This window comes from Trichomycterus rosablanca, chromosome 23 (assembly GCF_030014385.1).
Source record: "Trichomycterus rosablanca isolate fTriRos1 chromosome 23, fTriRos1.hap1, whole genome shotgun sequence".
In the NCBI taxonomy this organism is placed as follows: domain Eukaryota; kingdom Metazoa; phylum Chordata; class Actinopteri; order Siluriformes; family Trichomycteridae; genus Trichomycterus; species Trichomycterus rosablanca.
The window spans coordinates 12,756,433-12,774,402 of record NC_086010.1 but is presented as its reverse complement, the minus strand read 5'-3'; the positions used below and the strand labels follow the sequence as shown (position 1 = coordinate 12,774,402).

The window sequence follows — 17,970 nt, the reverse complement described above, 5'->3', positions numbered from 1 at the left end:
CGACAAGAAATCACTACAGACTTTATTGAAGACTAGAGCGGATAACAACTCTATTATTATTTAATTGTTTATTTATCTATTTATTACCACTGTATGACTTTTAGATCATTCAATTCTGTGTTTGTATGATTTGTGTAAATCGTGTATTTATTTAAAGTATCCTCCAGACCACCCAAGAAGGATGGGCCCTGTTGAGTCTGGTTCCTCTCAAGGTTTCTTCCTGTAATTTTCAGGGAGTTTTTCCTTGCCACAGTCGCCCTCGGCTTGCTCAACAGGGGTTTTTGTATCTGTTGGTCCTGGATTTTGTAAAGTTGCTTTGAGACAATGTATATTGTAAAAAGCGCTATATAAATAAAGTTGACTTGACTTGACTTGATGCTGGATTGGATTGAGATTTGGGGAATTTGGTGGCCAAGTCTACACCTCAAACTCGTTGTAGTGCTCCTCAAATCATTCCTGAACCATTTTTGCTTTGAAAGAGGCCACAGCCATCAGGGAATACAGTTGCATGGTCTGCAACAATGATGTAAAAGAAAACGTGATTCATCAGACCAGGCCACCTTCTTCCATTGCTCCATGGTCTAGTTCCGATGCTCATGTGTCCATTGTTGGTGCTTTCGGCATTGGACAGGGGTCAGCATGGGCACCCTGACTGGTCTGTGGCTATGCAGCCCCATATGCAACTAACTGCGATGTTCTGTGCATTATGTCACCTTTCTATCAGAACCAGCATTAACTTTTTCAGCAATTTGAGCTACAGTAGCTCGTCTGTTGGATCGGACCACACGGGCCAGCCTTCGCTCCCCATGTGCATCAATGAGCCTTGGCCGTCCATGACCCTGTCGGCGGTTTACCACTGTTCCTTCCTTGGACCACTTTTGATAGATACTAACCACTGCAGACCGGAAACACTGAGCTGCAGTTTTGAAGATACTCTGACACAATTGTCTAGCCATCACAGTTTGGCCCTTGTCAAACTCCCTAAAATCCTTACACTTGCCCACTTTTCCTGCTTCTAACACATTAACTTTGAGGATAAAATGTTCACTTGCTGCCTAATATATCCCACCCACTAACAGGTGCCGTGATGAGGAGATGATCAGTGTTATTCACTTCACCTGTCAGTGGTCATAATGCTATGCCTCGTCAGTGTATGTAGTCTATAGGGGCACATACAAGTGTGCTAATCCTAAGCAATAGGCCTGTTTGTTTGGTGTGTTTGTTTTAAAAGAATATCTGCTATTTAAACAAAATTTCTATGATTCCTGTTTATACCAGAAAACACCTGCTGCATTTCTAGTAGATGAATAAAACTGCACCAAAACTTGTCTTTAGCTGCCCAAAATTGATCAACTTGCTCAATGACAAACGACTCAACATTTCAGAAAGAAGAGGAAAAAAGTGGGAATCTAGAGGGGGACTCAAATGAGAAGATTGTTCTTCCACTTTGTCTAATGTGCATGTAATACAAAACAAAATGACTTTGTACTTGTGTGAAATATCACTGGGATTTTAGTACATTCAGTTTGATCTGTTTAATGGATACCTGGCTTTAAAAAGATATTTCCAATATTGATTTGAAGGGATATTCACTCGTCATATAATTAACATAATGACATGTTAATTAACACCAGCTGGCCTACCAACTGGTCTGTTTATTATAAGATCATGACTGTTTATTTTAGACCACACTACAGTCTGATATACATGAAGGACACATTATATACATTATGTATTATCTGATGTACAGTGTATCACAAAAGTGAGTACACCCCTCACATTTCTGCAGATATTTAAGTATATCTTTTCATGGGACAACACTGACAAAATGACACTTTAACACAATGAAAAGTAGTCTGTGTGCAGCTTATATAACAGTGTAAATTTATTCTTCCCTCAAAATAACTCAATATACAGCCATTAATGTCTAAACCACCGGCAACAAAAGTGAGTACACCCCTTAGTGAAAGTTCCTGAAGTGTCCATATTTTGTGTGGCCACCATTATTTCCCAGAACTGCCTTAACTCTCCTGGGCATGGAGTTTACCAGAGCTTCACAGGTTGCCACTGGAATGCTTTTCCACTCCTCCATGACGACATCACGGAGCTGGCGGATATTCGAGACTTTGCGCTCCTCCACCTTCCGCTTGAGGATGCCCCAAAGATGTTCTATTGGGTTTAGGTCTGGAGACATGCTTGGCCAGTCCATCACCTTTACCCTCAGCCTCTTCAATAAAGCAGTGGTCGTCTTAGAGGTGTGTTTGGGGTCATTATCATGCTGGAACACTGCCCTGCGACCCAGTTTCCGGAGGGAGGGGATCATGCTCTGCTTCAGTATTTCATAGTACATATTGGAGTTCATGTGTCCCTCAATGAAATGTAACTCCCCAACACCTGCTGCACTCATGCAGCCCCAGACCATGGCATTCCCACCACCATGCTTGACTGTAGGCATGACACACTTATCTTTGTACTCCTCACCTGATTGCCGCCACACATGCTTGAGACCATCTGAACCAAACAAATTAATCTTGGTCTCATCAGACCATGAGACATGGTTCCAGTAATCCATGTCCTTTGTTGACATGTCTTCAGCAAACTGTTTGCGGGCTTTCTTGTGTAGAGACTTCAGAAAAGGCTTCCTTCTGGGGTGACAGCCATGCAGACCAATTTGATGTAGTGTGCGGCGTATGGTCTGAGCACTGACAGGCTGACCCCCCACCTTTTCAATCTCTGCAGCAATGCTGACAGCACTCCTGCGCCTATCTTTCAAAGACAGCAGTATGATGTGACGCTGAGCACGTGCACTCAGCTTCTTTGGACGACCAACGCGAGGTCTGTTCTGAGTGGACCCTGCTCTTTTAAAACGCTGGATGATCTTGGCCACTGTGCTGCAGCTCAGTTTCAGGGTGTTGGCAATCTTCTTGTAGCCTTGGCCATCTTCATGTAGCGCAACAATTCGTCTTTTAAGATCTTCAGAGAGTTCTTTGCCATGAGGTGCCATGTTGGAACTTTCAGTGACCAGTATGAGAGAGTGTGAGAGCTGTACTACTAAATTGAACACACCTGCTCCCTATGCACACCTGAGACCTAGTAACACTAACAAATCACATGACATTTTGGAGGGAAAATGACAAGCAGTGCTCAATTTGGACATTTAGGGGTGTAGTCTCTTAGGGGTGTACTCACTTTTGTTGCCGGTGGTTTAGACATTAATGGCTGTATATTGAGTTATTTTGAGGGAAGAATAAATTTACACTGTTATATAAGCTGCACACAGACTACTTTTCATTGTGTCAAAGTGTCATTTTGTCAGTGTTGTCCCATGAAAAGATATACTTAAATATCTGCAGAAATGTGAGGGGTGTACTCACTTTTGTGATACACTGTATATGATATACATTATTATTATCATTCTTTTTTGTTAGTTTTAACTTTTAGTTCAATTTAATTGTGTGTATGTATGATTTGTGTAAATCCTATTCATTTAAATTATTCTCACAACTTGCACAACAGGAGTTTTTAGTCGGTTGGTCCTGGATTCTGCTTCTGAAGTTGCTTTGAGACAATGTCCATTGTAAAAAAATTGACTTTTTGGACACAATAGCTAAGTCAAACTTGACATGACAGAATGGCTAAAAATCTTAAATATTGTATAAATTCACAATGACTGTCACTGACCTCTTCTGACCTCATTTAAGAGACATTGCTTTACATTGCTGTATTGCTTTACTTACCAAGTAACTTTAGGCATCCATTTCCCACTCCATCTCTTGCATACAGGCCCCAATATATACATAAGAAGAGCAGGCTGAAAACTGGGAGAGAAAAAGAAAACCAAGGGTCTCAACAAAATACAAATAACTGCATAGAATAACTGCATTAAATCAAAGGAACAAAAATGGAAAGACCAGTGTAAGTGTAAATGTTTCTGAATGCGCTTAAAATCAGGTTTTTTTTCAGTGTATTAATTTAAGATCAGCAAACATTTTTACTCTAGCAGTGTTATTTTTGTGCTATTTCAATTTGTAGAAACTAAAATTATTTTATGTAGAGTTTGGTAAGACTGATATACAGTGGAAGTCACAAGTTTACATACACTTAGGCACATTTATCCCCTCCACAGATTCCATGTCAAGAAACTAGTTTTGGCAGGTTTTGAACATCTTCTCTGTACATGGCACAAACATTTTGTTTCATCAAATGTTTATAGACAGATAATTTAACTTAAAATGTACCATATCAAAATTCAATTGGGTCAAAAGTTTACATATACCATGTTGATTGGACCTTTAAATAACGACTGATATCATGGCTTTAGAAGCTTCTGATAGGCTAGTTGACATTATTTAAGTTTACTGAAGGTGTACCTGAAGCAGTTATTTAGCCTACCTTCAATATTTACTGGCAAAATGAACAATGATTTGTAAAAGTTTGAGTGGTGTAAATTACAGGTCTTTACTTACCCTCAACTCCAGTTGCAGTCATGAACATTTTATAAGTGGTATGAAGCAGCTGTCTTCCCTTTAATTTATCTAAAACAAGATGTGTTTTTTCTATGTATGATTAATAATTAATCAGTGTAATTAATAATTAATTAAGAAAACAAACTTACTTGCAAAATAGCAGGAGAGAGAGAATACTGTTGCAAATATAACCAAGAAAGTGATATCTGTTTCCAAAATTCCTGACAGAGAAACAAAGCCATAAAATGAACGAAAGAATAAAAGTGGCAAATGGGCAATTGAGACAATACACACTGATTGCATACACATGATTTCATAACATTATTATTATTTGCTTTTTTATTCATATTTTTTTATTACTTTTTTATTCCAAGTTATAAAAGTAAATTATAAAGTATAAAATGTAACTAAAAACAAAACAGTGATATGTAAAGTGCTCAGGTGGCTCACTGGTTGAATTGCAGTAGCCCTCCACTGCTGAGATCTTAAGCACTCAAGTTTAAATCTTGCTGCGCTATCAACTGGCTGGGTGCCAAAAGTGACATGATTGGCTGGCTCTGTGGACAGTTGAAGGGGTTCCTCATTGCTACTGCTAATTGCCTCCTTTGTTCAGTGGTTGAGACAATTGCATGGGTGACAGTAGATTTCAGATGCCTTACTGATGGTACTGCATGATGGATGAGTATCTACCTGCATTTCTCAGCACTGAGAACCAAATCACCTAACTCCATTTGCTAAAATGCAGCCCCGAACTTTATTGTACTGTTCCTCAGCCCTTTGGCAAACAAACTGCCTTCTATTACAACCAAATATTTCAAATTTTGACTCATCACACCAGAGTACCTGCTGCCATTTTTCTGCACTCTTTTACATTTCCATGCATGGGAGAGACCTTGCTGATGCAGTACAACTACGTTGTGTCTTGTTGCTGTGCTCAGTCTCGCCATTGTGTATGACCTGTGACAAGAAACTGTTTTCCACAACCTCACCTTTGTAGCAGAGTTTTTCTCACCCAGTTTTAAGCCTCCTGCACAGCTGTTTCCATTTCAGTTAATGACTATGTTTCAACATACATATGAAAATGATGATTATTATCACCTGTTTAGTATAATCGGTTAATCACACACCTGACTATAATTCCACAAAATTACTGACTTTCTGCGAGTATACCCAGAAGAATTGATGCTGTTTTGATGGTAAGGGTTTTGATGGTAAGGGTGGTCCCACCCAATACCGATTTGATTTGATTTAGATTTCTCTAAAGTAGTACCATGTAATGGCATGTAGTTCTGTGGCTTGTGTGTGAAATTTCTATCCTAGTAGCAGATACTATTCAGTTATATACTGTTGAATCTTTATAATTTTTACATGTACTATTCTTTTATGTACTATTTTATGTACTTTCATGTACTATTATTACTGTTATCTATCTTTCAAGTCTGCTTTTCACTGCCAGGCAGGTTTTATTTAAGTAATGACTAGTGAAAATGAATCCAACTGTTATCGTTGGTTCAATGATTGATGTAGTAGGGCCACTTGTTTTTTTTTTTTTTACATATGACCAGGTAGGTCTGAAAAGCATTTAATCTTCAATAAATTAAATCATCATTTAAAAAAGCATTTTGTGTTTACTTGAGTTATCTTTGTCTAATAATCAAAAGTAGTTTGATAGTCTTAAATTAAGTGAGACAAATATGGAAAAAAAAAAAGAAATTGGGACCTTTTTTTTTAGCTGTCTGTGAAACTAGGTGCTTCCCACTGGGCTTTATGCAATGGTTACAACAATAATTAACAAGTGAGTGTCCATCATTCTTCTTTGGGCAGCTGATATGTCCTAAATTTTCTCTGGGTGCCACGGTTTTCTCCCACAGTCCAAAGACATGCAGTCAGATTAATTGTTTATACTAAAGTATTCATAGGTATGAGTGAGTGTGTGTAAATGTGTGTATGTGTGTTTGCCCTGTGACAAACTGATGACCTGTCTATGGTGTTTTCTATCCATTTTTTTTAAAACAAGAACAGGATGTTCCCCCAAAATTGATAAAAAGACAAGAAGAAAACTCTTTCCGGAGGCTGCCAGGAGGCCTACAGAAACAGTAAATGAGCTGCAGGAATTTCTGGCAAGTACTGGTTACAGTGTATCACAAAAGTGAGTACACCCCTCACATTTCTGCAAATATTTCATTATATCTTTTCATGGGACAACACTATAGACATGAAACTTGGATATAACTTAGAGTAGTCAGTGTACAGCTTGTATAGCAGTGTAGATTTATTGTCTTCTGAAAATAACTCAACACACAGCCATTAATGTCTAAATAGCTGGCAACATAAGTGAGTACACCCCACAGTGAACATGTCCAAATTGTGCCCAAATGTGTCGTTGTCCCTCCCTGGTGTCATGTGTCAAGGTCCCAGGTGTAAATGGGGAGCAGGGCTGTTAAATTTGGTGTTTTGGGTACAATTCTCTCATACTGGCCACTGGATATTCAACATGGCACCTCATGGCAAAGAACTCTCTGAGGATGTGAGAAATAGAATTGTTGCTCTCCACAAAGATGGCCTGGGCTATAAGAAGATTGCTAACACCCTGAAACTGAGCTACAGCATGGTGGCCAAGGTCATACAGCGGTTTTCCAGGACAGGTTCCACTCGGAACAGGCTTCGCCAGGGTCGACCAAAGAAGTTGAGTCCACGTGTTCGGCGTCATATCCAGAGGTTGGCTTTAAAAAATAGACACATGAGGGCTGCCAGCATTGCTGCAGAGGTTGAAGACGTGGGAGGTCAGCCTGTCAGTGCTCAGACCATACGCCGCACACTGCATCAACTCGGTCTGCATGGTCGTCATCCCAGAAGGAAGCTGACGCACAAGAAAGCCCGCAAACAGTTTGCTGAAGACAAGCAGTCCAAGAACATGGATTACTGGAATGCCCTGTGGTCTGACGAGACCAAGATAAACTTGTTTGGCTCAGATGGTGTCCAGCATGTGTGGCGGCGCCCTGGTGAGAAGTACCAAGACAACTGTATCTTGCCTACAGTCAAGCATGGTGGTGGTAGCATCATGGTCTTGGGCTGCATGAGTGTTGCTGGCACTGGGGAGCTGCAGTTCATTGAATTGAGGGAAACATGAATTCCAACATGTACTGTGACATTCTGAAACAGAGCATAATCCCCTCCCTTCGAAAACTGGGCCTCATGGCAGTTTTCCAACACGATAACGACCCCAAACACAACCTCCAAGATGACAACTGCCTTGCTGAGGAAGCTGAAGGTAAAGGTGATGGACTAAACCCAATTGAGCACCTGTGGCGCATCCTCAAGTGGAAGGTGGAGGAGTTCAAGGTGTCTAACATCCACCAGCTCCGTGATGTCATCATGGAGGAGTGGGAGAGGTTTCCAGTAGCAACCTGTGCAGCTCTGGTGAATTCCATGCCCAGGAGGGTTAAGGCAGTGCTGGATAATAATGGTGGTCACACAAAATATTGACACTTTGGGCACAATTTGGACATGTTCACTGTGGGGTGTACTCACTTATGTTGCCAGCCATTTAGACATTAATGGCTGTGTGTTGAGTTATTTTCAGAAGACAGTAAATCTACACTGCTATACAAGTTGTACACTGACTACTCTAAGTTATATCCAAGTTTCATGTCTATAGTGTTGTCCCATGAAAAGATATAATGAAATATTTGCAGAAATGTGAGGGGTGTACTCACTTTTGTGATACACTGTATGTACTACATGTGACAACAATATCCTGTGCTCTTTATATATCTGGGATGTGGGGTAGGGCAGCCAGAAATACATTCAAGCCTAGCTACATTTTGCAAAAACCTACATCAAGTCTGTTAAAAGCACGTCAATAAATGTCTTAATGTCTAATGGAACCAAGTTGAACTTGGCCATAATCTCAAATGGTATATTTGGCAAATGAACACTGTGCATCACCAAAAGAACACCATGCCACAAACTTCTCTGGGCTCAAACTTTTCTGAGATGACACAACATAGAAATGTGCTGTGGTCAGATAAATCCACCTTTTAAATTGTTCTTGTAAATAATGGAAAAGGTAATTCTTGATGGTTACCAACACAAAGTCTGAAAGTCAGTGTCTGTCATAGTATGGGGGTGTGTTAGTGCCAATGACATGGGTAACATGCACATCTATGAAAGTAACAAACTGAGGGTTAAGTACACATTTTGAAGCGAGTCATTTTTCAGAAGAGACATATGGTCAAGATAATATCTTGTACCTGGAGTCCACTGTTATTTTAGCAAGACAAAGCCAGGCCTCATTCTGCATGTTTTTTTTACATTGTGGCTTTTTGCAGACACAAAGTGTGTGTGCTTGACTGCCCTGCCTACAGCCTAGATATGTTTCTTATTGAAATTGTACAAAGCATAATGAATAGGACAACCAGAAAACAGTGTCCATGCACATGCTGTTGAGCACCTACAGTCTTGTATCAAACAAGAAAAAACAAAAATTACAATATTTAATCTCTTTATATTTTCTTTTAGGACAATTAAGTACATTACCAAACTCATCTGCAGAGAAGTGTTGGGTCCAAAAAGACAGTCCATTAGTCAGTTTCATTTCATATTCCAACTGCAACCCTTCTCCCTATATCATTTTAAGAGAGAGAAAAAAAGGCAAACAACGGCCTTTTAGTAGTTAAGATGATCAAGGGGCAAGAAAGCTACTTTTCATTGGATTTGGCATGACAGACCTCATTCTTCATAGAAATAGTGTATAACAAAGAATACACTACTACAAAATAAATCAGACAGAGCAAGTAAGCAATTAACGCCTGGTGCATAATTAGAACTGAGACTGACTAAAGTTACAAATATACAGTATAATAAAACCAAGATTGCAAATAGATTATCTATTATTTCCCGCATATTAGAAAAGATTAGACTGATTATCAATGTACACTGTCTGTATCTACAGTGGATTCAGAAAGTATTCTCATCTAGGCTCAAGCACCCTTAATATTTTGTGCACTGTGTGGTTAATGTTACCAAACCTGTTACAGGCTTGCTGATGTTTGAAATAGCAACATTTGTGAACATTGGTGCAGCAATGAAAAAAAGCTAGCCCACCACTGCTGAGATTTCGAGCTTGAATCTCAGCTCTGCTATTAACCGGCCGGGCACCTACAAGACATGATTGGGTAATGTCTGCTGGGTGGGAGGGCTGAAGAGATTCCTCAGACTCTATGGAATACCCGGACATTTCAAATCTGTCGCCTCAGCCAAGAAGGAATGTTTTTCAGTATAAACCTTTGTTAATTTAAGTTTGGATTTTTAAATGAATCTAATTCACTAAAAGGTGAATTTGTTAATTGTAGAGCAGACTGGTGTTGATGTGAACAGCAAACTGCTTAACTAATTTTTATAGTAATTGTTTATTTGTAAGGAAACTAAGTCAGTACTTACTCCACACTTGCTGAGCACAATGTACCACCATCTCTCTCTGATTGACCGGAAACTACGCCCTCCAATACAGCTCAGAAATTCTTCATTATCCTCTACTTCAACCTGAGATGTAAAAAATTACACAAACACACACGTTCATATCACTTACACACATTGTGCAAAATGATAGTTTAGTATAGATCAACAATTTTTAACTTCTTACCATGCACCCAGACCAGGTGTAGCGGGTGGTAAGGTTAATGACTTGATTATTTTCAGGTCTTAGGACTGCCTCTCTCTGATAGCAGTCCTGCAATACAAACATACACATTTTAAAAATGCATACTTTTGTTTCATGTAGAGGACGTGCTAAAATAATTTATCATAGAAACAACAAAACATGAAATTACACTAGGGAAGTGCATAAGAGAGTACAAAAGTCTCTCGCCATTTGGATACTACAGTAAAGAATGTATTTTAGTATACCAAAAAACACCAAAACACCACTTTAGTTACCTTTCATTTTAACTGAAGATGCATGACGGGTACAGGTGGTGGACAAAATAACAAAAAAACATAAAGAAATCATCTTCAATTTTTCAAGGTTAGAATGGTCCCTCCATTGGACAATTGGCAATTTCAAAATTCTACTTTCAGTTGAATTGGATTCAAGTAAGAAAATTAGCTAGCCTACACAAGCATCATTTTCTTTTTCAAGACCTTAACGTGTGCTGTCCCAACTTTAGATTTCCCCTACTTTTATTTGTCCTTCCTGTACGTGCAAGAACATGATGTTGGTGTATGAGCCCAGGTGCATGGTGGAAGATACACACCAGTGACTTAAAACCAGTGGCTGTGTCAGCTTACATGGCCATGGATGCTGAAAAAATTATGATATCACACCAACTCTCTGCCTTACAATTCTGCTCAAGCAGAACTGGTTACCGTGACTAGGGTCTGTGCTTCTTAGCTTGTCAACTAGCCACAATATATACTCACTCACTCACTTTCCTAACCGCTTATCCAATTAGGGACGCGGGGGGTGCTGGAGCCTATCCCAGCTTTTCAATGGGTGCAAGGCACACAGTTAGACCCTGGATGGGATGCCAGTCCATCGCAGGGTAGACACAGATACACATACATACACACACCCATTCACCTATAGGGCAATTCAGTGTCTCCAATTAACGTGACTGCATGTTTTTGGGCTGTGGGAGAAAACAGGAGCTCCCGGAGGAAACCCACGTGACATGGGGAGAACATGCAAACTCCGCACAGAAAGGACTCAGATTGCCCCGTCTGGGGATCGAACCCAGGACCTTCTTGCTGTGAGGCGACCGTGCTACCCACCGAGCCACCGTGCTGCCCACAATATATACTGACTCACATTATTCTTTTGGGGTCACAAATGATTTTGGTAGGATCTGGCATGCAAGTGGTTTCCATTCTGCTGATACTAAGCCCATCTCTCATGCATCTTTAGTCTCTGATCATATCTCTTCCTGTTTTTAAGACCTCAAACAGCCAGGAAGCTGAGCATTTGCTGATGAAGTTGCTAAATGAGCCATAATAGAAAGCTCAGAATCTCTATCATCTTCTTTTGTCTAACATGCCAGACAGTCTAAAAGGGTCGCACTTAGTGGGGGACATGAAAATATTATTAATGATTACACAACAAACTTAATTGAAAAACTGACTAGCATATAGGGTGATGTATCATGTTCACTGCTGCTTTCCACAGATAAACACACAAGCTCTATCAGGGAGATGAAGTCCTAAATAAATATTCAAATAACTTGATAAAAAATAAAGTAAATATTATAAAGTAATGAAAAAGTTATTAAAAAAAAAATAAAATAAAAAAATACTAGTAGTCTCATTTTTTGGTCCCCACATTCTCTTTTTAAGGGTTTTTACATATAAGATAAGATAAGATAAGATAAGATAAGATAAGATAAGATAATCCTTTATTAGTCCCACAATGGGGAAATTCACAACATATAATGAGTTGATGCAACAATAATTCCTGCACAGTATAACATTTAAAAAGTTTGACTGAATAACTAATAACTTGTTAGTTGTTATTTGTAGCATTTGTACAACAAATATGCATGAATGATTTTTTTAAATTTATGTATGCATTTCTGCCCTAAATTTCCTTTCAATCTAGTTTCCGATTACCCAATTTGTACTATCGCCTCTACTGCTGCAATTGTCACATGTCCCCTCCGACTGCTTCTTTTCACCCGCACTAGACGAGTTCACATGATGCTCAGTATCACGTATGGAGAATCATGCACTGATCTCTTTATCCCCAGCCAAAAGAAAGTGTAACAGCAACCATCTCTTGGAATTCCACCCGCGGAGGATCCAATCTTTAGTCTGTATAGGTGCCCAGCCTGTCAGAGGCAAAGCTGAGATTTAAACTCACGAGTGCATTGATGATTTTAAAAACCTTAGCAATTGCTTTGTAACCCTTTCCAGACCCTATCTAACTGTTTATTTACTTTATTGTTTATTCTTTTGGAATTTTTTTTTTGATAGTATTCTCATATTGTATTCTGGGTGCTCACTCCCTTTGAACACAGACTTTTGCATTTATTTCTTTAAAATATTTACACAGAAAGGAATGTAACTTCTATCTTACCTTCTCTGGCCTCTTGTATACAGCTGGCCACTGCGAACTGTCATCGAAGTAGAGCAGTATGTTCTCACAACAGTGTGACTGAGTCATAGAGAAATAAAGAAATTGTAAACAGTATCTTTGATCGGGTCTAATATATAATTATAAAGAGCACTTTTGTGCTGGGCAGGTCAAATATGTGTCCATTCTCAAAAACACAACATAAGCTATAGGGAGTTGAATTACTTGATTTTTTTTATTCTTCTTAATCAAATGCTACCCACCCCCCCCCCCCCCCCCCCAGCAATAACAAAGGCACAGAAAACAAAACTCCAAACAACATTTTACTAGGAAAAAGCTGAACTTAATTCAGCTTTAACTTTAAACTCTAAACTGTATGAAAATCAGGCACTAACAGGCATTAACATTAATGGCATTTAGCAGACACATTTATCCAAAGTGACTTAGAACTTTGACTGTTACAATGTCAGCAATTAGGGGTTAAGTGCCTTGCTAGTGGACCCAACGTTGGCATCTTGGTTCTGCTTAAAACAGCAACCTTCTCAAAACTAGTTCAGTACATTAACCACTGAGCTACCACTGCAACAACAACAGAGAGCCCATTTGAAACAACATATCTAGGAAGATGATCAATAGCCAGTGGGACACTTGTAGCCTAGTGGGTACAGTTTTGGGCTATCAAACAAAAAGCTGTGGGTTCAAATCCTATATATGTACACACACACATATCCCAGACCTGTATCAGGGCATCAGTGAGCTCCTAGATAGTCTCTGGTGCTACTTGGCGGTGTTGGATGCACTGATACATAACATCCCAGAGGCTATCAACATGAGATATGCCTCCCCAGACCATCACTGACCCATCATAAAAACAGGCATGCTGGATAATGTTGCAGACAGCAAAATGCTCACAGTCGTGTCTCCAGACTCTTTCAAGTCTGTCACGTGCTCACTGTAAACCTGCTCTCATCTGTGAAGAGAACAGGGCACCAGTGGTGGACCTGCCAGTTCTGGTGTTCCTTGGTGAATGCCAATCAAATCTCCACCGTCACTTTTGTTTGTACCAAAGCAGGTGAAATTGGCTTATGCTTACTAACTGGACAGATTAATTCCTGAAGTTTAGCTGACTTGATGTTATACTGTTATGATTAATTGTTCCCTAAATTCAGCTGTGTATATTATCATTTAAGATCATAAATATATATTAGATAAAATATTTTAGCATACAAAAACTATATTAAACTATATGTAGCAGTTTCTATTTAGTTTTAACTAAACTTTGATTACACATAACTACAAAAATAAAATTAAATAAAGGCAAACATGCATTTATACGGTATTGCTTGTCTTTTCACCTTGGGGTATCGAAACTTAAAATCCAGTCTGCCAAAATCAGTGAGGAAGCAAAACCTTGTCAGAAACACCCAGTCCTGTAAGGAGAAGAGGAAGGACAGGTCAGGCACAAATAAAATGGCAAATTTCTCAGCTATTCAATACACTGCATTTGCACTTTTACTGGCGCCTCAGAAGACATGACACTTGACTTTTGAAAATGTGTTTGTGATATTAATATCATTATCAATTCTTTTAAACCATGAAAAGGCGCACTTGCTTGCCTTTAAGTTTAAAGCCTCTTTTAGTAAACAAAATGTAGTACTTTCACTTTATTGTCACTTTGCCAGCCAACAGCTACACTTTAAGCTTAAATTGTTTTTAACTTTTGTCAATTTCTTATGACTGATAACTGACCATTATTAATCAACTGATATCTGACAAGCTTGTAGTGTCCCATATACACTGCCTGGCCAAAAAAAAGGTCACACACTCTAATATTTCGTTGGACCGCCTTTAGCTTTGATTACGGCACGCATTCGCTGTGGCATCGTTTCCACAAGCTTCTGCAATGTCACAACATTTATTTCTGTCCAGAGTTGCATAAATTTTTCCCCAAGATCTTGTATTGATGATGGGAGATTTGGACCACTGCGCAAAGTCTTCTCCAGCACATCCCAAAGATTCTCAATGAGGGTTCAGGTCTGGACTCTGTGGTGGCCAATCCATGTGTGAAAATGATGTCTCATGCTCCCTGAACCACTCTTTCACAATTTGAGCCCGATGAATCCTGGCATTGTCATCTTGGAATATGCCCGTGCCATCAGTGAAGAAAAAATCCATTGATGGAATAACCTGGTCGTTTAGTATATTCAGGTAGTCAGCTGACCTCATTCTTTGGGCACATTACGTTGCTGAACCTAGACCTGACCAACTGCAGCAACCCCAGATCATAGCACTGCCCCCACAGGCTTGTACGGTAGGCACTAGGCATGATAGGTGCATCACTTCAGCCGCCTCTCTTCTTACCCTGATGCGCCCATCACTCTGGAACAGGGTAAATCTGAACTCATCAGACCACATGACCTTCTTCCATTGCTCCAGAGTCCAATCTTTATGCTCCCTAGCAAATTGAAGCTGTTTTTGCCAGTTAGCCTCACTGACAAGTGGTTTTCTTAAGGCTACACAGCTGTTTAGTCCCAATCCCTTGAGTTCCCTTCGCATTGTGCGTGTGGAAATGCTCTTACTTTCAATATTAAACATCTCCCTGAATTCTACTGTTGTTTTTCTACCATTTGATTTTACCAAACGATCATTCAAGATTTTTTTCCGACCACATTCCTTCCTCGAAGATGATGTTTCCCCACTGTCCTTCCATTTTTTAATAATGCGTTGGACAGTTCTTAACCCGATTGTAGTAGTTTTAGCAATCTACTTAGATGTTTTCTCTGCTTGATGCATGCCAATATTTTGACCCTTCTGAAACAGATTAACATCTTTTCCATGACCACAGGATGTTTGTTTAACCAATGAGAAGATACTCACTGCATCAGTTAGGGTTAAATCACCGGTTGCCAGCTGAAACATAATCACTCATGCAGTAATTATCCAATGGGAGGCTCTTACCTATTTGCTTAGTTAAATCCAGGTGGTGACCTTTTTTTTGGCCAGACTGTATATAAAACACCTCACATGGCAGTAATGTAAACATGCTAATAATAATCATTAAAGATGCAGTCATTATATAAAAGCTTTCAATAACTTCCTCCTATCTATCTATCTATCTATCTATCTATCTATCTATCTATCTATCTATCTATCTATCTATCTATCTATCTATCTATCTATCTATCTATCTATCTATCTATCTGGGTTCTACCTTTATAAGGGGACATGGATGCAAAATAAATAGCAACATCAATTTTGTAAAAAAAAAAAAAGGTTTGGCATGTTGGACGTTAAATTTAAATAACTTTTTTAAACAAAAGTATTAAGTAAACAATGACTTTGTTGTTGGTTATCAGTTTATCATTAAAATTCACAAGTTGAAAATGATATACTTCTTGTCCAAACAGATCCCAAGTCAGATTTAGTAAGCAATGGTAAACAGCCAAGGAACAGTGGTGGGTCTTTTAGGGATCAGTGAAGGATCTAGTTATTTAGTAAATCACCTAATGGCATTATGCATTTTTGGTTGCTCCAGTATCCGCTGTGTCACCACAGCAGATCATTCTGATTCATTACGATTTTAATTGTTCGAGACCATCCTCAATACTGCTGCAAACTTAATGCTTTTCTAACTAAATGGAATTTGTGGTATGAGCAAGTGTTCTAACCTTCTTGAGTCTAAATAGTCACACACCACGGGGTGTATATTGAACCTGTGTATTTATTGCCCTTTAGGCGGCACGGTGGCTTAGTGGGTAGCACTGTCGCCTCACAGCAACAAGGTCCTGGGTTCGATCCCCAGATGGGCCTTCTGTGCGGAGTTTGCATGTTCTCCCCGTGTCCGCATGGGTTTCCTCCGGGTGCTCTGGTTTCCTCCCTCAGTCCAAAAACATTCTACCAGGCTTATTGGAAACACAGAATTGTCCTATAGATACCTAGCCGCTAGATGCACAAACCAGCACATTGTAGTGCCGGTCTCAAGCCCAGATAAAATAGGGAGGCTTGTGTCAGGAAGGGCATCCGGCGTAAAAATTTTGCCAAATCAATGCAGATCATGATCCGCCGAGAGCCGACCCCGCAACCGAATGGGACAAAGGCCGAGGAAGAAGAAGAAGTATATTTATTGCCCTTTGGCCCATTCTCTTTTCATTACGATTTTAATTGTTCGAGACCATCCTCAATACTGTCACCAGCAAACTTAATGCATGTCTAACTGAATGGAATTTGTGGTATGAGCAAGTGTAGCTCATCCTACTTGTGTGAATCAGCCTTCTCCCACATTAAAATAATTAAGTCTTAATATCGGTCCACGCTTACTGATGAACACTTGAAAACCTGCTTGAGAATTGGCATCAGCAGCCACACTGCATAAACCTGGCTGACATCACTCAGTGCAAATCATCAGAATAAGATTAGTGTGATTTTTCAGTCGCCTGCCCTGTAATGCTGAATATCAATATAGGCAATTGAAGTGCATTTAAAAAAGATTCAAACTTCTAAATAGAACTAACTTCAATGATGTAATCATCCAAGTCATCGTCATGTCTTTAAAAAATGAATAAAAAACCACCTCTTTACTAAACACTTAAGCTGACTTGTACTTACTTACTAACACTCACTAATACAAATTTGTGTTCTTGGACTGTTGTTTACTTAAACTAGAGTAAGGTAATGTTTACTATGGAAGCACTTCTGTACGTCGCTCTGGATAAGAGCATCTGCTAAATGCCGAAAATGTAAATGTAAACGTCTACTGGACCCTATTCCAACACACTTATTTAAAGAATTACTCCATGTCATATTATAATGCTTGCTTAATATAACAAGTAAGTCCCTTGGTCTTGGATAAGTACCTACACTTTTAAATGTGCAGATATTATACCAGTGATAAAGAAACATAATATTCCTATTTATGTCTAAATGTCTAGACCAACATTAAAACTTTAGTCTCCAAGCAGTGTTAATTTTGACAGCAAATTTTGATTTAGTTTTAGTCATAATTTAGTCATCTGAATTGTTTTAGTTTTAGTCTAGTTTTAGTCGACTAATTATCATAAGAATATAGTCGACTAAATCTACAGTCAATTCAGTCGACTAAAATGCATATTTGTTTGTTTGTATGTTTGTTTATTAGGATTTTAACGTCATGTTTTTACACATTGGTTACATTCATGACAGGAACAGTAGTTACTCATTACACAAGTTTATTTGATTCTCAAGATTATATCGAACACAGTCATGGACAAATTTAGTATCTTCAATTCACCTCACTTGTACGTCTTTGGACTGTGGGAGGAAACCGGAGCTCCCGGAGGAAACTCCCGCTGACACGGGGAGAACATGCAAAATCCACACAGAAAGGACCCGGACCGCCCCACCTGGGGTTCAAACCCAGGACATTCTTGCTGTGAGGCGACAGTGCTACCCACTTAGCCACCG

The 17,970-nt window shown here is 39.3% G+C and overlaps 1 protein-coding gene across 1 annotated transcript in view; it reads right to left on the bottom strand.

Moving 5' to 3' along the window:
• tmem145 (transmembrane protein 145) overlaps nucleotides 1-17,970 on the bottom strand; it is a 47,178-nt gene that overhangs the window by 21,593 nt on the left and 7,615 nt on the right. Inside the window, exons 2-9 of the mRNA XM_062985872.1 lie at nucleotides 13,887-13,961; nucleotides 12,535-12,612; nucleotides 10,111-10,197; nucleotides 9,909-10,010; nucleotides 9,006-9,090; nucleotides 4,616-4,687; nucleotides 4,467-4,535; nucleotides 3,738-3,818 (exon numbers count right to left, since the gene is read on the bottom strand). Coding sequence (XP_062841942.1) covers nucleotides 3,738-3,818; nucleotides 4,467-4,535; nucleotides 4,616-4,687; nucleotides 9,006-9,090; nucleotides 9,909-10,010; nucleotides 10,111-10,197; nucleotides 12,535-12,612; nucleotides 13,887-13,961 — 649 coding nt within the window. The remainder of the gene's footprint in view (nucleotides 1-3,737; nucleotides 3,819-4,466; nucleotides 4,536-4,615; nucleotides 4,688-9,005; nucleotides 9,091-9,908; nucleotides 10,011-10,110; nucleotides 10,198-12,534; nucleotides 12,613-13,886; nucleotides 13,962-17,970) is intronic.